The sequence below is a fragment of the Typopeltis vanoorti genome, chromosome 17, assembly GCF_054136105.1.
Source record: "Typopeltis vanoorti isolate ZY-2024b chromosome 17, IOZ_Tvanoo_1.0, whole genome shotgun sequence".
Lineage (NCBI taxonomy): Eukaryota > Metazoa > Arthropoda > Arachnida > Uropygi > Thelyphonidae > Typopeltis > Typopeltis vanoorti.
In genome coordinates, this window is record NC_143565.1 from 80,628,741 (window position 1) to 80,651,842 (window position 23,102).

At 36.0% G+C, this 23,102-nt stretch overlaps 1 protein-coding gene across 2 annotated transcripts in view; it reads left to right on the plus strand.

Moving 5' to 3' along the window:
- The window catches only part of LOC150097552 (uncharacterized), a 468,344-nt gene that overhangs the window by 56,231 nt on the left and 389,011 nt on the right, over window positions 1–23,102 (plus strand). For both annotated transcript variants that reach the window (XM_090407136.1, XM_090407137.1), the window contains exon 4: window positions 5,553–5,957. In XM_090407136.1, the coding sequence (XP_090263262.1) occupies window positions 5,575–5,957 (383 nt within the window). In that variant the 5' untranslated portion in view covers window positions 5,553–5,574. The remainder of the gene's footprint in view (window positions 1–5,552; window positions 5,958–23,102) is intronic.

Below are 23,102 nucleotides of genomic sequence, written 5' to 3' on the forward strand. Positions count from 1 at the left end.
GACGAATGCAAGGCGATTCAGAGTAGGAGTGAGAGAGAGTTATGGGAATGATAGAAGAGGAGAGAATAGGAACAGTAGAAAAGAAGGAATGAGAGAGTTATGGGAATGGTAGAAGAGGAGAGAATAGGAACATTAGAAGAGAGGGAATGAAAGAGAGTTATGGGAATGGTAGAAGAGGAGAGAATAGGAGCAGTAGAGGAGAGAGAAAGAGAGAGAGAGTTATGGGAATGGTAGAAGAGGAGAGAATAGGAGCAGTAGAAGAGAGGGAAAGAGAGAGAGTTATGAGAATGGTAGAAGAGGAGAGAATAGGAGCAGGAGAGGGAAAGAGAGAGAGTTATGAAAATGGCAGAAGAGGAGAGAATAGGAGCAGTAGAAGAGAGGGGGAGAGAGAGAGAGTTATGGGAATGGTAGAAGAGGAGAGAATAGCAACAGTATAAGAGAGGGAATGAGATAGAGTTATGGGAATGATAGAAGAGAGAATAGGAACAGTAGAAGAGAGGGAATGAGAGAGAGTTATGGGAATGTTAGAAGAGGAGAGAATGTAAGCACTGGAACCAGGGATAGAGTGATGTCAGGAAGGCAGGTAAGTAAGTAGGGGACACAGAGAGAAAGTGTTAAAGGAGAGAGAGTGAGGGATGCATGTGAGCAATCAAGGAATAGGATAGTGAGAGGTGTAATGTGTGGGAACTCAATGATCTGTGGTGTTCAAGATAGGATGTGTGAGGAGTGTTTGCCTAGAGGAACGATAGAAAGTGTGGCTATGGCAATTAAGAGGGGTGAAAGGGTGGATGAGATGATTGTGATGGTAGGAACAAATGACTTGACATGTAATGTAAATTGGGCAGAGAGAGAGATGAGATTTTTGCTTGAGGTTGTGTGAAAGAAGACACAGAGAGGAAAGATTGTGTGTGTGTGTGTTGCCTGGGTATGATAGTGAAGAGCTGAGCAGAAGAGCAGTAATATTGAATAACATAATAGCTAGAATGTGTCAGACAAGAGGATTGGAATATGTGGATGCTTGGAGGGTGTTTGAGGACAGAGAGGAATTGTAAGCAAGAGACCGCTTTCGTTTGAATGAGGATGGACGCAGGCATCTGGAGAGATTGCTGTTCTGAACGAGTTGGTGTGTCCCAGGGTGGATGGTAGCAGGGGTGACTTCTTGTGGGAATGGGTACTTGGGAGAAGGGGGAACGACATCAGGTAATGCTGAGCCCAGTAGAGTCTAGAGGGGATAATGTTGGGTATAGAAACAATGGCATTTTTATGCTTTACGCTAATGCCAGGAGTATCTGGAATAAAGGAGAAGAATTGGTGGTGCTGATAGCATCAGCCTGGCCAAAGATTATTGGGATCACAGAGATGTGGTTGACAGAAGAAGATGTAATAAGAGGAATAGAAGTAGCAGGGTACAGCATTTTTCAGCAGGATAGGAAGGGAAAGCATGGTGGTGGAGTACTGCTTATGATAAGTGACGACTTATGTCCTCTAAGAGTGGAGGCTTTGGAAGGTAGTGAAACTAAGGATTTTGAAAGCATATGGTGTGAGGTAGAGGTGGGCAGAACAGGATATTTAGTGGGATGTTGCTACAGACCAAATTACACAGAGGGTGGGGACCAGGAGATGTTTAGACAGTTGAGCTTGGCAAGTGCAAGAAGAATGATTGTTATGGGAGATTTTAACTACAGCAGTATAAATTGGGGAGAGGAAGATGTATATAGCAATAAGGGAATGGAATTTCTAGAATTCTTGAGGGACAAATGTCTTAGGCAACACGTAATAGAGGGAACAAGAGGTTCAAGAGTTTTGGATTTGGTCATAGCATCAGAAGAACTGATAATAAGTGAGATGACATCTCTCCCACCAGTTGGAGAGAGTGACCATGTGGTTTTGACTTGGAAGATGAATAGACATGCAGGAGTATCAAAGAGATGGAATGTATGTGGAATTATAAGGCAGGCGATTATAATAGTCTTAGACATCAGCTTGGGGAAGTTTCATGGAGGGAGGAATTGGAGGGACAGGATATCAATAGTGCTTGGGAAATTGTGAAGGAATATTTGTTAGCAGCAATAGTAAGCTGTATTCCACGAGTGAAGAAGAGGACACAATTTGGAGTAAAATGGATGACAAACAATATTGAACAGGAACTGCATGAGAAAAAGAGGCTATGGAAGAGATATAATGAAACAGGTGAAGAGCAGCTGCATGAAGAATATATAAGACACAGGCCAGGAGAGCGAGTAGCATGGTAAGGAAGGTGAAACTGGAATATGAGAAGAGATGGGCCCTAAGATCCAAAGAAAATCGTAGGGAATTTTTTAGCTATGCGGCCAGAAGGAGGAGAAATGACTGTGGAAGATTGACATTGTGGGATAAAAATGGGAATAGAGTGACTGATGCAGAGGACATAGTGGAATTGTTCAGTGAACACTTTATTGGAGTATTTCATCCTGGAGGAGTAAATTTTAATACTAGAGGGATAGGGCAGGTTCGAGGTTAAGAAGTGCAGGAGGAGAGTGTGTTCCAGATGCTGAGTTACTCTGGATGTCAGTAAAGCTGTGGGACTGGATGGTATTTCACCATGAGTTTTGAGAGAATGTGCTAAAGAACAGAGAGCTCCTTTGACCTGGCTTTTCAATGAAAGTCTGGCTATGGGAAAGGTGCCCAGGGAATGGAAGGAAGGTAAGATAGTGCCATTGCATAAGGGTGGTAGGTGACTGGAAGTGTCTAATTATAGGCCAGTTTGTGTGTCATCAGTACTTGTTAAGATTTTGGAGAAATTAGTGAGGGCCGTATACAGCATTGGGCAGATGAGGGTAATGTTATCTGTGAGAGTCAACATGGATTTGTGAAGGGGTGCTCTTGTTTTAGTAATATGCTAGCCTTTTATAATAAAGTTACAAGAGCAGTAGATGAGGGAAAGGCATATACTGCCATTTTCTTGGATTTAGTGAAGGCATTTGACAGGGTGCCACATGATAAACTGATATTTAAGTTGCAGCACATGGGTCTGGATGTTAGGTTGGTCAACTAGATTCAGGATTGGCTGTCTGATAGGTATCAGAGAGTTGTGTATGGTGGGGCAGTTTCAAGGAGGCAGAGGGTTACAAGTGGGGTCCCACAGGGCTCAGTACTGGGACCTATATTGTTTAACCTTTATATCAATGACATTGTCAGTGGATTGCAAGGGGATAGTCAGTTGTTTGCAGATGATGTGAAGCTGAGAAGGGTTATTAGTAATAGTGCTGATATGTGGTAGCCCTGCAAGAGGATTTGAATAAGTTAGACAGATGGGCAAATGAATGGGGGTATCGCTTTAATGCAGCAAAATGTAAGTTTTTGAGGTTTGGGACACATCGATGGGATGCTGCATACTCTATTGGAGGAGCTATACTGAAGAAGTAGGGGAGACAAGAGATCTGGTGTTGATGATTGATAGAAACCTGAAATTTAGGGGATATATTGCAAAGGTGGTGAAGGTAACACAGTGGATTGCTGCAAGAATGAGAAGGACGCTGACCAGCAGAGATAAAAGAGTTATTATTCCATTGTATAAGACTCTGATCAGACCATACTTGGACTATTGTTCACAGATTTGGTCCCCAGGATTTGAAGGGGATAAATTAACTATAGGAAGGGTACAAAGGTGGATGACAAAGATGGTTTCAGGACTGTACAATGTTAGTTATGAGGATCGGCTGAGGGAATGTGGACTGCAGAGTTTGGTGGATAGAAGAAGGAGAGGTGATATGATTGAGACTTTTAAGCTGATAAGAGGTGGTTATAGGGTTGACACTGGGGAGTTCTTTCACTTGGTTGAACAGCGTGAAAGTGTGATGACAAGGGGCCATCCCTGGAAGTTACGAAAAGAAACTGTTAGCGAGAGGGTGAGGAGTGGTTTCTTTGCATGGAGGGTGGTTGAGCCATGGAATGCATTGCCTGATAGAGTGGTGAGAGCAAGAACGGTCAATGAGTTTAAGTAGTGATATGATAGACTTTGGGTTTCCTAGGAGGGACCTCCCATGATGAGTCTTGATAGATTTTGTGTTTCCTATGAAGGACCTCCTGTGATGAGTCTTTTGACTCCATGGAGGCCTGAATAACAATAATAATAATATAAAAAAATCTGTCTGCAATTTGTCCTTCCTGACAACTGAATTTTCAAAACAAATGAAACATTTGAGGAAGTCAGTGAAAAAATCATAGAACTTGCAAAACAGTTGGAAACAGAATTCGATTAACATGATGTAGAGGAACTTGCAGAATTGCATGATGAACAGTTATGAAATGCTGATCTCATTGTGCTGCTTCAGCCATTTCTTTTGCTATAAACCAAAAAGGTTCATAGCAAAAGAAATGGCTGAAGCATTTTGAGAATTGACTTTCTGTTTAGCTTGGTTTTAGAAAATGGATCAAAACATCACCCGTTTTCTTTAAGTACAAAGAATGGCTGAAGATACCTTTCCTCTACTTAGAGAAATTTATGAGGGAAAAAAAAGCAAAATTTCAAATATATGTTGACAGATCTTTATGATAACTAGCAACCTTCCACCATGTACCAATTGTTTTATTAAATGTAATCTTAATAGTGCAGTCCAAAATGTTGGAGCATTTTGGACTGCACTATTAAGATTCCACTAGATGCAAAGCTTTTATGAGATTATGATCTGAATTACTAAGAGGAGAAATTGCCTTAAACAGTGTACTTGGAAGCAGAAAACTGGTTAAGAAAAGATCTATTATGGTGGGTGACTAGAGAGGATTTTTGAGTATTCTTGTCAGTCATATTCTTTAAGCCATTGCTTGCTTCTGATACTTAATCATCTCTTCCGTCTTGGTTAATGGAATTGGAAAAGGGGAGCCACTTAGAATTTTGGATATTTTCATCAAGGAAGATTATGTCACTGTTAGGGTTGTATGAAATCAATTTTCAAGGATAAGAAGTCAAAGATCAGAATGATTTTCAGAATTCAGAAAGCAGTGGAGAACAGTATGAATGCTACTTGAATGGTGCAAGGAAATCTTAAGCCACAAATTCAGAAAGAAGGGCATCAACATTTGCTGTCAAATTGGGCCAGTTTGACAGAACATGTTTTCAAAAGTGTTACTGCTTTTGTTGTAGAAGGAAATAGGTTACCAGATGTAGTTTGTCCCTAAATTCTGTTTACATACTAACCTAATAACCTTAACTTCATTGAAGTTAAGGTTATTAGGTTAGTATGTAAACAGAATTGATTTGAATTGGTTAGTATATAAACACTACTGGAATTAATTTATGTCCATTAATGAATTTAACCATTCATTCAGTTAATACGATCACGTAGCTTGTAGATCTTTAATATTCCACTTGCATTTAGCAAATTGAGCTTCTATTTCATATTTCTACTTCATATACTGGATGCAGATATTAAGGGTAATAGAAAAAAATATTCATTTATTGTACAAAACTGCATAATCATTTATGTTGAAGAAACTGTCATTAAAGTAATTGAATGCTGAATGTCTTTTGGAACAAATAAAATTTCACAGTAATCTTTTTTTTTTTATTCCAGTTTTGAAAATAAGAAGTTGAATATGAACTCAACTGTGAGTTGCAGTGAATCGGCAAACAGTAATGATGATGATGTGGACAAGAGTGAAACGCCTCAAGTAGACATTTCAAATGTTTGCATAACTGGCGATCGTGATGAAACAGGGGAAAAGCATCAAGCTGTTTCACGGCGTGTTGTATCTGGAGATAATCTAATGAGTAAAGAGTGTGTAAGTATGAAGCATAATAAAAGTTATATTGGAACACGGAGAAAGATAAAAGGAAAAATGAATATTACTTCCATTTCCAAATGCTGGAAAGCAAAAGAAAATGGTCACAAACAACAGTTGAGGACTTCTAAAACTTTACTTAATGTACAAATGCAAAACAATGAAGGAGCCCCTGTGAATTTGAAAAGAGATTCAAGGTATTATACAAAAGAATATTTTATTATTTGAATAAGAATATGATAGTAGTTTTGGTATCAACCATTTTCTTTAGAGATATTTTATAGTCTATATTAATTTCTCTGTTTAAATAATTGCATAACTGGTAAATAAAATGAAATATTGATAAGATTAAGCATGTTAGAAATTAGATGTGCCTGTACTGTCACTAAAATTCAAACAGCAATGTTTAAATTTTGGATTATATGTAACCTAGTTAGAATTATGTACGATATATTTCTTACTTGAATTTATTTCCAGTTGTGTGTATCTAATAGTCAAATCATTTGCATGACTGGCAGTAGTAATTTGAATATACTCAGAGATTTATCATTATGAGTTTTAGCTGGTTGGGATATGTAAAGATTACTGTACACGCTCAATCCACCTGTACTGAGTTGCCAGATGTGTGCTACATTTAAAGTTGCTAAGATACAAGTACAGTTATTAGCAGGAAACCACCACATCAGCTATTGAACACATTTCCAGGACAGACATATGGTGTGTCAGCACAAAATTTTTTAGAAATTTGAGAAACTTTACGTCTCTAAAAAGTCTTATAAAAATTAATTCTTTAGGGTGACACTGATTGGTATAAGGACAACTGCTGCAGAGGATGTAGTTGATATATTTAGTGAGCAGTTCATAAAGATCTTTCATCCTTGTGAATGTGACATCATGGAGAATTTGAGAGCAGTGGATGAGGAGAGACTGACTGTGAGTGAGCAAGCGGTATATGGGTTGATGTTAATAAGGCTGTGGGAGTTGATGATATCACCACATATTTTGAAGGAATGTGCCAGAGAGTTGACATCTGACTTGGCATATTTATTTAATATAAATCTTAAATTGGCAGTAAGTTCCAATTTAGTGGAAGGAAAGGAAGATTTTGTTAAAGGGAGGTCATGTTTTAGTAATCTAAATATATATTACAATAAAGTGACTGCTGTATTGGATGAGGAAGATAAATGCACAGTAGTATACTTAGATTTTGCAAAGGCTTTGATAGATTATCACATGATAAGCTGATAATCAAACTAGAGCGAATAGGATTGGATAGGTATTAGCAAATTGTGTATGGAGGAGCAATATCCCGGAAGAGGTAAATCATTAGTGGTGTGCCTCAGTGGTCTGTTTTATGGCCATTGCTCTTTAACCTGTATGTTAATGATATTTGGAGAAGATTTGAAAGGGGATATTTAGCTGTTTTCAGATGATTCATAGTTGGGAAGAACTATAAGGAATAGAGCAGATGTTGTGGCCTTACAAGAAGGCAAATAGACTGAGTGAGTGGGAATGCCAGCTCAATGTTGCAAAATGTAAGGTATTAAAATTTGGTAAACAAAGATGGGACTTTGAATTTACTCTTGTTGTAGATATATTGTTGGAGGTGGAGGAAATCGGAGATCTTGGAGTGATAGTGAATAAGGATCTAAAATTTAAAGGACACATTGCTAAAATTTTTGATAAGCCCATATGTGGACTGCTGTTCAGAGATTTGATCACCTGTTTTTCAAATGGATAAAGCAATATTGGAAAGGATCCGGAGGTGATTGACTAACGTAATGTCTTGTCTCTGGAATGTTGAGTATGAAGACAGGTTGAGAAGATGCAATTTGCACTCTGTGGATAAGAGAAAGAGGAGGTGATATGATAAATACATATTAGTTGGTAAGGGATTATTATAGGATTAACATTGAAGAGGTTTTCCATAAAATGATGGGAGAGCAAGAGGTCATCCCTAGAACTGCATATGCAGGGTGTGAGAAGCAGGTTTTTTTCATGGAGAGTTGTGAATGATTGGAATGCATTGCCTGAAAGTGTGGTGTCAGCAGAGAATTCAAATGTATTTAAGGAGGCATGATATGATGAGCTGTGTGCATGACAAACGGACCTCCACGATGAGCTTTTGACTCAGTGGGGGTCTTGGAATAATAATTATGCCAGTTGTCAGAAATTATCACAATGTCGTTTCATCTGTATTGTATGTAATCATGTTATCGGAGTTTAAATTTCATTAAAGAATAAGAATAAATAAAAAAAAAATTGTGAGAGTTCATAAAAATTATTAGTGTGGAAAGAATTGATGACTGTTTCACAGTGTTATGACATCTCTTAAATTAATGGCCTAAACTCTCTGATATATCTTATGAAAATCAAAATGAAGTGTTTAAAAAATTATTACTTAAAGTTAGTTTGCAAGAAAACACCTACTGTTGAAATTTTCCAATATTAAACCAACTTTACTATTGCTGATGTGAAGTTAACTTTGTAACAGTTGTTTGTAATTATTAGAATAAATAATAGACAGTTGGCAGGCATATGTGATAATGGAAATTTGTGTTTTTCCGGATAAAGGGAAATAACTTTTTTCTTTTCTTTTTTTTAATGTTGAAATAAATAGAATTTGGATATAAAGTTGGATATAAATAAGTTACTCTACAGAAAAATCAGTTTTGTTCCTATTAGGGAAAACACCTCATGATGGATGGAATAAACAGCATAATATATTCCATACAACATCTTACAATATTCTGTGAATATATTTGGCTTTTTTTTTTTTTTTTTTTTTCATTTAAAGTAAATTGTTATTTATTTCATTATGAAGCTTTTGCCTATTAATAAGAATAGAGTTTTATATTAATGATTTGCTTGTTGTACTTACATTCACAAAAGTAACTGTTTCAAATATTTCACCTGAAATTGGCCTTTGTGTGATCCATATATGGCACCACCATAATGGGCAAAATCCAAACCCTCTTGCACCTTTACAACAAGGCCTGAGTTTGTCCACATTAAATGCTTCAGAAGATGTCAACATCACTGTAGCTGCTCAGTGCTTCTACAACAAAGAGGACTGTGTAAAAAAAAAAAGAAAAAAAAAAGCATGTTCATGTATTTGGAAGAAAAAAAAACCACCTGACAACACCACCACCAGTACTAAGCATAAAAGCAAAAGCTATAAAAAGGAAATAAAAAAAAAAAAAAAAAAAACTATACCACTTTAGAAGTCTGAAATTTCAGACTTCTGAAGTGCAAAACATTCTATCAGATACATTGGATTCAAAATCAAGTAACAACGAAGAAACTTCACCTTTGGAAGAAATTGTCTATGTCATGTAAAAGCGTCCTTAGAGAAGTTGAAATGGGAACTCAGACAACAAAGTCACCTGAAGAAAGTGAAAGGAACAAGAAACAGAAAGAGCACAAATACAGTAAAAAAGTTATTCAGTCAACCAAAACTGAACCATTGTGGTTACACAATGGTTCAGAAAAGCTCACCCTACATGCATGCATGCTACATCCTTCCCTCAATCTTAGTATTTCATGGGAAGGATCTACATGCATGCCAGATACTTCCTACGGCCTACAAAGGATGAAGAGCATGAGTTTCCCAAGTCCTCTGGTTAGGAGGTGGAGGAAACATAAAGAATCATCACTAAAAAACACACGTACTAACCACAGTAATGACTATTTAATTCGTAAATATTTCATCCCAAGTATACTGGGAGACAATGTCGAAGCTAATTAACAAATCAGTTTTCTAACAGTAGAATGTCTTTTATTTTTGCATGAAACTCTGGAAATTTTGATTGAAGAGGCTGAGTGGCCTATGGTGAGGATGGAGAAGTTAGATAAGAATCTTGATAACTTGTAAGTTGGACTGCTAATAGACTCTACAACGGGTGTGAGAGGAACATTAATTTTATGAAGCTTAGGTAAGCCATAAATTCTGGGAGGTCTAGCATGGTATGTCTTGAGTTTTTTAATTGTTTCTTCATCTATGGAGGAGGTTTCATCAAGTAACTTGTTTAATTTCCTGAGTTGATGTTTTGTAGGATCATAAATCCTACAAAAACATCAACTTAGGAAATCCAGTTTTGGCATAAGTATTACGATCTCAGAGTAATAAATTCATTTTTGGTCATATGAATTGGTATCAAGAACCACAGTGGTATTCCCTTTATCAGCTCTGGTAATGATTATATTTTTATTGTGTTTTAAGGATGTAAGAGCTTTCAATTCTGATGGTGGGATATTTAAGTCCGAAGGTTTGGCATCGTAGATTACTTTTGCTACCTAGAAACGAAGTCTGTTGGCTTCAGTACTGGAAAGATGGAAAGATGTGGTGTTGATTTTTTGAAAACGTATCACAAACTTCATCCAGTAATATTCAAATAATCCACTTATATTAAACTTCTTCCTCTTGAGCCTTTTCCCATCTATTTGGATCGGCCTTTTTTATACATAATGCAACCTTACCCACCCGATACCAACCGACTTGTCACACAGCCTAATATTGTGGGGACTGACAATTTGGTCGGTAGAAGTGTGTGTTTACGGAGCTGGTTGTTCTGATCTGAGAAACAAAAAAACCCAAGTTTCTGTGGGGAAAAACCCTCCACCTCAGCATGAGACTGGATAACACACCTTTAGTCGAAAGAGACCAAATAAAAGTTCCTCTGCTCAAGAATGGTAATCAAAATGAGGTCTTTCTGACCAAGAGGCTTTGTCTGTACCGACTGAGTTACGGAGGCTATTGGGCAGGATATTAAAGATCTGCATTAAAAAAGAATACCATTGTTGTATTACAAGAAAGTGCTGAAGCCCTACTACACAGACCAAATTTAAACTGCAGCGATGTTCTTACTATTCCTAAAGTATGGGAAATTGTCATACAAAAATTGTAAAATAATCTTTATATATATATATATATATTTTTTTTTTTTCCAGTTATATTTAATTTACTTCTATAACACATTACTGCACGCATATTGAGATGCCATTGTAATCATGCGCCCTAACTGTATGTTATTCCTGGTATTGTTTGAACTACTGTACTGATGATGTCCCAAGATACTTGGGATGAAATATTTACGAATTAAATAGTCATTAGTCATTACTATGGTTAGTATGTGTTTTTTAGTGATGAATTCACCACAGGTTTCGTTATTTAAAAAAAAAAAAAAACAGATAAAGAAGTCTCCCACACAAATGACCACAAACAACTAAGCAGCTTCTTTGAGATTTCGAGCTTTCTCATAAAAATTACTGAAACATATGACTGCACTGCTAACATTTTAATGATATAATCATTCAGGTAGGAGAACTAAGAAACTTTCTAACAGATTTAAAAAAAAAAAAGAAGAGAGTAAAGCTATCTGTCTCAGAAAAAGAATCTTACCTGATAAATGAACTTGAATAAAACTGGTAGCAGCATAACCACAAAACCAAGTATTTCAACTCATCTAAAATAAACTAGCATGTCATGAGCACTTCAGTAACAATTCTAACATTAAATACCAATGGATGTATCACACCACTACAAAGCAGGGTAGTCCTACATCATATCCTTACCGACTGCCCAGAAATAATTATGCTGCAAGAAAACCACTCCATACAGAAGCCTTCTAACCAGTGGAAGCACTGTCCTGCAATGCATGGATCAGAATTCACAATTGGCATCCACCATTAAAGCACAAGAAGTCTGGAGCTCATTGCTACCTTTCCAGTTTTGGCAATTCATGCACTCATTAAATCCGTGACTAGTAAGAAAATACATGTAATTAATATACACAAACATCACAGTATGAATAGCTTGTAGTGCAATATCGAAATTTCTCAAACCACTTTCACAGCGCTAACAAGGACCGTCTCATACTGGGATATTTCAGCTGCACCCTATACCCTAAAATGGATGAAAACCAATGCCAGAAACACTGCCAAGTTTTAGCTCAATAGCTCCAGGATCTAATCAATAATTATAAATTGATCAATATTTTCAGACATGTTCACACAAAACAGTGTTCTTTCTACTGGAGGATCAAGGATGGCTCTAGTAGGGCCACTCTTGATCCTGGAGCCTTTTATCAAACATGTCTAGACAGGTGCTACACCTCCATGCATACACAATCCTTCATAAGAGGCATCACACCATCTCATCTCGTCCACCTAATTCTGCATACAGAATTAGGTGGAAGAAAACTGGTACTCTACCTATGTTTTACATGTTGAAGAGACTATTTCTGCAATTATTTGTGACAGTGAAGCATTCCCCAAACCTCAACGAGTATAGCCATGTTAATTTTCCAAAAATTTCCTCATTACATTTTCAAACTGTAAATTATACATTTATATCAAACCTTCAGATTCAGTATAACAACTAAATTGGAAGAGTTTTTTTCTTATTCTTTTTTTTTTTTTTTCCATGTAAATATATCTAACATTAAATACCAATGGATGTATCACACCACTACAAAGCAGAGTAGTCCTACATCATATCCTTACTGACTGCCCAGAAATAATTATACTGCAAGAAACCCACTCCATACAGAAGCCTTCTAACCAGTGGAAGCACTGTCCTACAATGCATGGATCAGAATTCACAATTGGCATCCACCATTAAAGCACAAGAAGTCTGTGCGATTTAATCTTAGATATAATTATAAGTTCACTTTATTTCATTTGACTTCATACCATCAGCTTTGCTTATTCTGTTGTCTAAGAAAGCTATTATTATCTAAGTGTCTCAAAGGAGTCTAAAGATGCATTGCTGGAGGCCACACTAACCATTATTCACACAATGTGTTTATCATAATTCTTTAACTCATTCACTGATAGTGTACTCATTATTTAGTCATATCTTAACACACTTCTCTAAATGATCAGATATATTTACATGCTCCATTAATAGCGTCATTTGTTATACTGAATCTGAAAGTTTGATATAATATGTAATTTAAAAGCTTTTTAGTGATGGTGTGTTTGATGAAGAAATGTGCAATATTTCAATTGCACATTTGCCATTTCAGGCAAAACAAATTAATGAGCCGAAATTAGCTGAGAAGTTCGAAACAGTTGGATTATCTCATCAGACCGTTGCAAGATGCATACAACACATGGATCAATATGTATCAAAAAAGCTGTGAGATTTAATAGCAAAATGTATTTTTCATTATGTGTGAATGAAAGCACCGATCAAGCAGACATAAGTCAACTTTTAATTTTTGTTTGATCTATTGAAGAAGACTTTACTATTAATGAAGAACTCCTCTTATATCTTTACATAGGACTACTAAAGGTACTGATATTTTTGAAGCAGTTCAAAACTCATCATCATCAAATTCCTGATATATACTCTCAGGGGGGTGTACAGGATATGATAGTACTACATGAAAAATTACATCATTACTAACTTCCTATCTACAATTTTCCTCTAAATCAGTCTGTTACCTGTCAAGACTCGAACATTATCAGATCTTATATTTCTATCTTCTAAGGCACTTTTTACTGTATCAGTCCACCTATATCTTGATCTTCCTCTGGGTCTTTTTCAAGAGAACACTCATTAGTAAAACAAGAGAACACTTGTTTTACTAATCTTTCCTCTCCCAAGTGACCATACCACCTGAGATTAGCTCTGCTAACGCATTCCTGGATGCTGACAATGTCAAGTTTTTTCTTAATATCCTCGTTTTTAATATGATATTGCCATTGATGCCATCTGTTCATGTCCCTAATCTTTCTCAGGACTCTCATATTTGCAGTCTTTGGTGAAGTGTTTTACTTCTGACCCAACTCTCAGATCCATAAGTTAAAATTGGCTTGAATACTGTCTTGTATATAGCTAATTCAGTGTTTTGGCTAATTTCTCTCTTATTCCATATAAATTTATTCAGTTGACTACCTACCATACTAGCTTTGTTGATTCTATTGTCTATTTCCATATTTAATTTACCATCTTCACTAAAAATTGTCCTTAAGTAGCTGAAATATTTTACTTGTTCTATAGGATCTCCATTATAGGAAAATATCAACTGCATTGTGAATCCATATAGGATTCACAATGCAGTTGATATTTTCAATGTTTCTGCCTATGTTCATTGTCTTTGTCTTTTTAATGCTGACCTTCATACCATATCTATTACAACAGTTATTCACTTTAGTCAGGGAATCTTGAAGACTTGTAGTGGATTTATTTAGAAGTATAACATCATCTGCATAAAGCAAATAGCTGACATTAACATCTCCAATTTTCATATCCAGTTTAGTGCCACTTTCCTTCATAATGTGATCGATAATAATGAATAACAGAGGGGATAATGTAATCATTGTCTGATACCAGATTTAACATTAAACCATCTTCCTGTTCTTCTTTCAATTCTAACTGCTGACTTACAACTCAAATAAAGACAAAGTATTGCTTGATATAATGCCCATTGACACCATATAACTATAGCGTTTTGAATAGCTTCTCTCTTGGCACCTTGCCTTTTCCAGATCTACAAAACTTAAGTATAGATGTTTGTTATATTCCAATGATTTCTCAACTATCTGTCGTAAAGTGAAAATCTGATTCTGACACCCTCTATTTGGTCTGAATCCAGCTTGTTCTTCACTAAGCTTCTCTTCCACAATCCTTCTCACTGTTTCTCAAGTATACTTGCATATATCTTACCAGGAACACACAGTAGAGAAATACCTCTGTAATTCTCACATTCAGTTTTATTTCCCTTTTTATATATGGGTACTATGAGAGCTCTACTCCAATCATCTGGAATTTGTCCCTCTGTCAAGGCCTTCTGAACTATGCAGTGCAGCCACTGTAAGACTTTTATACCTCCATACTTGAGCATTTCTGGTCGAATATCATCTATTCTTACTGCCTTTCCACATTTCAGGCTTTTGATGGCTTTTTCTACTTCAAGTATGGATATGTATTCCTGACTGCATGCCTGGTCAATGTTTTTTACCACTGTGCTGACATCTGCTTGTTTCATTTAGCAATTTTTCGAAGTAATTTCTCCATACATCAATGATATCTTTTTTTCTCCTGTTTTCTTGTCACCTTTATCATCTCTAATTCCTTTTACAGCATTCTTTCCTCCATTTCTGAGCTTCTTCAACAATCTCTAGAATATCTTGCTACCTTCTTGATATTTATTTTCTATGTTTTTACTAAAGCTTTCTTACATTTATCTCTGTATTCTCTAAGAGTACAAGCTGCTTTATTTGCCAGAAACCTTTGATATGCTCTCTTTCACTGCCTCTTTAAATTCCTGTGTCCACCATGGAGTTCTGATTTTTCTATCCTTACAGACAACCTCATGACATGCCACTTTGGCTGAATCAATCAGTGTTTTTTTCATGGCTTGCCACTGAATCTCCAAGGTTTGGTTTCTGTTCTCAAACTCTTTCATTTTTTCTTTAATCGTGTTTGTTTATTTTAGTCTACAGTTCAAATCTAGGAGTTGCTCAACTTTTATTCGCTTTAAAACTTTCTTACATGTTCTTCTTTTCAATATGAAATTCAATTTTATCCTCTTCAAGACTGAATGGTGATCACTTCCAATTTCAAATCCTCTGTGCACTGGTGTTCTGCACCAGGGAGAAAACATCACTATCAGCAATAACATAGTCAATGAGACTTTTCTTATTCCTTGCCTCTTCGGTCTATGTGAATTTGTGCACACTTTTATGTTGGAACAAGGTGTTAGTAATAACCAGTCCATGTCCTGAGCAGAAATCCAACAGGTATTTGCCATTATTATTAGCTTTGCTCTTTTCTCCAAATTTTCCCAATATATTTTTGTATGTCTGACAATCATTTTCAACTCTGCTATTTAGATCTCCCAACAAGAATCAATTTTTCATTGTGTCAGTTGCTTTCTCTAAAGCCTCAAAAAATTCCTCCACTTCTACCTTTGTAGAACCTTCTGGGACCATAGGCACAGATAAGTCTCATTGTCCAGTTCCCCATTCTCATATTTTTCCACCTCACTCTAATTGAGACTGCCTGCCATTCAAGAAGATTAGCCTCATATTTAGTGTTGAATACTATGGCTACTCCTTCTTTTCCTTGATTGTCATTGCCTGAATATAACATTTTGTATTTATTGCTCAGAAAGATCTCACCAGTTTTGGTCTTTTTTGTTTCAGTCACCTGTATTACGTTGATCCGGTACTTATCCATTTCCTCAGCTAGTTCCATTTCTTTGCCATTCAGGCTTCTTATGTTGATAGTACTGATCTTAAACTTTGGTGATGTTGAGTTGGGGTGAGTTTTAGGATTTGTTCCAGTAGCTGACTTTTCGCTGTTTGCCCTGGTTCCCTGGCAAAATCAATGATACAACATGAATTCTTTCATGTTGTACCATCTTTTTTTTTTTATTTTGGTTTAAGCCAATAAGAATACAATTTGATCAGTTAAATCCCAAATTGCCAGACCATCCTCGTTCATTCATTATCCAGGTAGATACCTAAGAGGGTGCAACACGAGAAGGTGAGGATTGGACATTAGGTCATAAGCTCTGATAGATCTCCGACTCATCGTAAGTTTTGCGATTTCTTGAGTGAAATGGGTGCTTCATATGGCGATTTGCTTCTTTCATTCTGATATTTGCTGGTTGAGTGGTGGAAAATGTCTGGAACACTTTTTTTGCTACTCGGAAAGAAATAATCATATTTCTTAAAAACAATGTGAAGTGTAACACAACAGAACTTGAAAATCAAATGCAAAATCCCATATTTTTATCAGATCTTGCATTTATAACATATATGACCAAACATTTGAATGAATTGAACTTAAAACTGCAGGACCAACAGCAGCATATTGCCAACTTATATGGTCATTTAAATGGCTTTAAAAGTAAATTGAAGCTTTTTAAATCAACATTGGCTAATAATAGTTTTACTTTTTTTCTGAATTGTAAAGAGGAAATATAATATCATTTTCAGCTCATGTAAAGTATATTGAAATGATCATTGAGGATTTTGAGAATTGATTTAGTGATTTTAAGGAAATTAAAAGAAGATATTTCAATTTTTACTCAACGCTTGACTGTCAGCATTGAAAATGTAAGATTTGACCTTCAGCCGGAATTGTGCGATTTGCAGACCCTTTTTGTACTAACAGAAGTGAAAAGGAGAAGTTTTTTAAATTACTACCAATAGAGAGGTACCTGAAATTGAGGAATTTTGGACTCAAGATGTGCTCAGTGCTTGGGAGCACATACCATTGCAAAAACATGTTTTCAACGATGAAATTCAGATATTTGTAAAATCAAAGTACAGATGTTCGTTGACAGGTAATTCTCTTGCAAATTTCGTGTGATTGGCAACTACAAGAATCAAAATTGATATGGGTACTTTAGTAAATGAAGCTGAACTACCACAGAGCTTTCACTAAAATGAAATAAACAAATATTGTTTCTCATCTACTGTTTCAATAAAAACTTATAAGCACCATGCTTTTTCTTTTTTATGAAAATTTTGAAATTATTGCTAAACCTAACTAACAGTGGGACTCTCCGAGTAATTTAATATATGTACTGTATTTATTATTCTGGATGCAACCCTCGGATAAATTTTTTTTTTTTTTTTTTTTAATGCAGCCCTCGGATAAATCTTTCTTTTTTTTATGCAGCCCTCCTAAGGTCTGACAGCCCTGGAGTAAATTATTAAGGAAACATCTATCCTTCACAATGCTATCTCCCTCCTCCCATCGAGTATCATATTCCTCTTTCCATTCCTAAATTTTTTGTGATTTAACCAAATTTTCAAATATCTTAACCAACATTACTGATTAGTCTATAATTTGCTACCTCCATCTTGAAATCTCCTTTATTTAATGGAGCAATTTTGGCCTCTTTCTACTTTCTTGAAGCTTTTCCAGAGCTGAAACTTAAACAGCCTAGTTGGAGGCATGCAAATTCTTTTTCTGGCACACAGGCCAGTATCTCCCATTTGATTCCACGTAATTTTTCAATATTCTAAGCATCTTCAGTATTATCCATCTGGATTATATACTTTTGCAAAGTGATTAGTTAGTAATTCAACTGTTTCTCCTACTTTTGTCATGCACTAAAATTATTATTATTATTATGAGATCTCCAGGGAGTCAAGCACTCATCGAGCAAGGCTATAAATTGCCCAAAACAGCTATCATACCTTCCCTTAAATTCATTCACACTAGATGCACTCACTACTCCTAAGGGCAAATTATTCCACTCACTCACTGCTCTCTGGGAGAAAAACCTAGCTCTTACCCCTTTCTTGACTGTGAACAAACTTAACTCCCACGGATGCCCCGGTGATCTCTCCCAACCTCCCATATAATCAAAAATTTCATCAGTTGATATCCTATAACACCCATTCAGAAAGTTTATAGATCTCTATCATATCATCCCTCTTCCTCTTGTTAACCAGAGTTTGCAATCCACATACTCCAATTTGTCCTCATAATCTAAATCCTATAATCCAGATATAATTTTTGTAAGATCTTCTTTGCACCCTTTCCACAGCTTCTTTATTCCCTTGGAACCCGGGAAACCAAATCTACTCACAATAATTCAGGTGTGGTCTTATCAAAGCATTGTAAAGAGCAAAATGATTTCCTTATCCTTACATGTCAAATTACCCTGCCATTATTCTTCCTTTTTTGCCATAGGGAAAAAATCTCTTGATTGGGTGGAGGATATTATTATTTATACAGGTATTCCATGGAGTTAAAACTCATTGTGGGAAATCCACACTATCCATTAACATAATACCTGTCATACCTCTCCTTAAGCTTATTCACTGTTTAGGCACACACACAATCACCTCTAGCAATCTATTCCATTCATTCACTACTCTCCAAGTAAAGAATCTAGTCCGCACACACCCTTACTAACCGCACTCTTAGACAACTTCCTTGTGGCCCTTGTTTTCTCACTACTCCCCGTATATTCAAAAACTTCTTTGATATCAGTCTTATAGAGTCCTTTTAACTTATATTGCTATCATATCTCCTCTTTTCTTCCTGTCAGCTAAACTCTGCAAACCACATACACACACACACCCTTCAATCTATCCTCATAGGGTACATTCCACAGACATCTTGGTTACTCATCTCTGAATCCTGTTCACCACCTCCTGGTCCCCTAGAAACACAGGTCACCAAATGTGACGAAATCTGTACACAGTATTCAACATGACCTCCCATCTTTCCTTCTCAATGTGTTCTTCAACATCCAAGTTATTCTCTGAGCTATTTTGCTAACTCTTGCAATGTCTTCAAAATTTCAAATCTCTATCCACCCCCCCCCCCCCAGATCCTTAGGCCTCAACAATTTCCCCTGTAATCTAGTACTTGGCGTGCTTAAGGGTCAAAGCTGTATAACTGAGAGGAGACCTCCACATCGCCTTTAAAGGAATGCGGAGAACCGACCAGGGCTTCTGACCTAATGTCCAATCCTCACCTTCTCATGGTGCACATTGTTAGGTATCTACTTGGGTACTGAATGAAAGAGGATGGGCTAGCAATTTGGGATTTATCTGACCAAGTTGTTCTTATTGGCTTAAACCAAAATAAAAAAATGATGGTGCAACATGACAGAATTTCATGCTGGTTGGGGTGTCACCCTGTTAAAATGGAAATAGTTAAACAGAAAAAGTCAGCTACTGGAACAAATCCAGAAACACACCCCAACTTGTCACCAGAGTTCAAGATTGGTACTATCAACATAAGAAGCCTGAAGCCTTACTACTGTACTGTCATCACTGTGTTTCATTTAGCAATTTTTCGAAGAAATTACTCCATAAAATGGATATCTTTTTCTCCTGTTTTTGATGTCACCTTTATCATCTCTAACTCCTTTTACAGCACACTTTCCTTTATTTCTAAGCTTCTTCAACAACCTCCAGAATATTTTGCCACCTTCTTGATATTTATTTTCTATGTTCTTGCCAAAGTCCTCCCATGACTTTTGTTTAGCTAGTTTTACACAGTGTTTAGCTTTCTTACATTTGTCTCTGTATTCTCTAAGAGCACAAGATAACTCATTTGCTAGGAACTTTTGATATGCTTCCTTCATTTCCTTCACTGCCTCTTTAACTTTCTGTGTCCACCTGGAGTTCTGATTTTTCTATCCTTGCAGACAACCTCACTACATGCCTCTGTGGCTGAATCAATCAGGGTTTTCTTCAAGGTTTGTTTCCTGTTCTCAAACTCTTTCATTTTTCTTCAATAATCTTTGTGTATTTTAGTCTACAGCTCAGATCTGAGAGCTGCTCAACTTTTATTCGCTATAAAACATTGTGGAATGAAATACAAGAAATACAAAACAATAACAAAACTCACAAAATTGAAGATATCAATACACAGGAAAGTACATAATAAATAACCATGGAAGAATTAGAAAAAGAATTTAAAAACTCAAGAAATAGAAAAAGCCCAGGCATGGATGGAATATGCATTGAGCTCTTTAAATATGCAGACAATAGCTTAAAAGAAAACCTACTTAAACTCTTCAATAATATCTGGAAATATCAAAAGATCCCAAAAGAATGGGAAAAATGGAGCAGTAATAAATATTCACAAAAAAGGTCCCAAGGACAAATTTGGAAATTACAGAGGCATTACTTTCTTAATAACAGCATCTAAACTATATGCAAACATTTTAAAGAACAGACTAATTACATATACAGAAAATTATTTAGATGAAGAGCAGTGTGGTTTTAGAAGAGGGAGAGGATGCAAAGATTCCTCACAATGCAACAGATCATAGAAAAAAGAAATTAATCTGCCCACTTTTCTTCTATTTATCGACTACAAAAAGGCATATGATAACTTGAACAGAAATCTACTCTGGAAAATATTACAAGATGATAAAATACCTCCTCAATTATTTAATGCAATGAAAAGTCGATACAGAGAAACAAAAATTTGCATCAAATTTTCAGATGGAACATTATCAGAACTTATAACTATAAATAAAGGAGTAAGACAAGGTTGAAGCTTATCCTCAATCCTATTCAACATTTATATAAACACAATCCTAAAAGACTGGAAACGAGCTGTCAAAGATGGAGTTAAACTAACAAATAATATACAGCTAAATACAATACTTTATGTGGATGATCAAGTACTAATTTCAAATTCAAAAGATAAACTCTAAATTGTAACTAACCATCTAAATGAAATAGCAAAAAAATTTTAAATAAAAATCTCTGAAACAGAAACAAAAGCTATGGCAATGTGTGGAAACACCATTCAAAAAGTCAAAATTATGTTTAACAATAAAATAATAGAACAAGTTACAGAATTCAAATACAGTAGCCCCCCCGTATCCGCTGGGTTTGGTACCAGATTTTTGCACATAATAGCAAAATTGAAGCAGGAAATTATTAGTAAATTGACTTAGTCTCACATGCTAGGACTGTAGGGTTCTTTAGTGAATATGTTATGTAGTTAATATATAATGAATACACTAAATTGTATGGCTAAATAAATAATAATAAAAAGAGTTATTTTTTATTAAATGAGGTAATTTCTAGACTACCACTTCACATATGCTATCTACTGCATTTGGACATACATTCCATTGCTCCTCGATAATAATATTACATATTTATTTAAAATGATCATGAAACAATTTTTATGTCTTTAGAATCTATGAGGAGCAATGTAATGTGTGCCCATATGTGTAGAAAGCACCCCTGAGTAGTATGGGTGAAGTGGCAAACCAAAAAAATTGCCTCATTCAATAAAACTTTGTCTTTAGACAAATAAAATTTAACTCACATAATAATTATGTAGAACAAAATGAGAAAATATGCTAATGAAAATGTAATTGTTAATAAAATTAGGAGGAATCAACTGAGATCAGAACACCTCATTGTGTTCAGCTACATATTTATTCATCTTCTGAATCTTTGGCAGTTGGCTGCTTGCTTGCCTACTGAGCAAATGATGTTGATGGCTGAGGATCATCGATAGTAGAAGCTTTGTCGACTTTTTTTAAAAAACATTGTTATTGGAAGCTGCCGTTTTTGTCTCTTCATTTCAGTAAACAGGTTCTGCAAAGGTTCCAAAGCTTCTGTTATTGTGTGAGTAATTTTTATGCTGTGCTCCATCATTGGATCATAATCCATTATCTGTTCCTTAAATGTTTGAGCCATTCGAAACATCGTGGCAAATTTTTCTAGTGTCCACACTGGGGTTCTTGTTTACTTTCATCGTCATCTTCTTCTGTAGAAGATTTGGTAAGATCTTTCAACTCTTTGTTAGTGAGCACCTCACGATGTCCATCTGTGTAATCATTCAATTCTTCTTCTGTCATATCTTCAAATCCGTCTCCACCTATTTTCTGTGCAGTGTTAATTATCATTGCTATTTATGAGTTAATATCAGGGGCGTCTTGGGAATTATGAACAGCATCACTCCACAAATTCTTCCAGCATGCAGTTACTGTTTCTGGTTTCAATTCTTCCATTGCTCCCGTGATGATACAATTGCATCTGCAATTGTGAATGATTTCCAGCATTCCATGACTCCAACATCAGCAGAATCCTCAGCCATTGCACAAATCATATCAAAAAACCTGCCGTGCATATGAGGCTTTGAAGCATCTAATGACACCTTGATCGAGTGGCTGAAGCAATGAGATCATATTAGATGGGAAGAAAACCACTTGAACATTTTCATCTTTGGTGACTAGCGACTCAGGGGGGCCCCTGGAGCATTGTCTATTATCAGTAAAACTTTAAATAGTAATTCTTCCCTCTCCAAGTATTTTTTCACCTCTGGAATAAAACATTGATGGAACCATTCCGTAAATAATATGGCTATACCCATGTTTTCGGATTTGATTGCCAAAAAAACAGGCAGACAACTTTTGTTTTTGTTTTTAAGGGCATGTGGATTCTGTGCTAGGTAAAAAGGCTAGGTTTAATTATATGACCAGCTGCATTTCCACAAAGTACCAGCGTCAATCTGTCCTTAAATGCTTTAAAGCCTGGTGCTTGCTTCATAGTTTTATGGATGTAGGTCCACTGGGGCATTTTCTTCCAAAAGAGTCAGTTTCATCACAATTAAAAACTTGCTTAGGATGATAACCTTAATTTTTTTAAATTCTAACCTTTCTCTGCAATAATTTTTTTAAATTCTGCTGAGAACAAAGCAGCAGCTTTCTCATCAACTGATGCAAATTCTCCTGTATTTTTTATGTTTTTTAGATTAAACCTAGTTTTGAATCTATGCAACCAGTCCTTGCATGCTGTAAATGACTTTTCTTCCTCCTCTGTTTTTTCTTGCGGCCCCATGTCTTCATATAGGATCAATCTTCCACCCACAAATTCAAAGC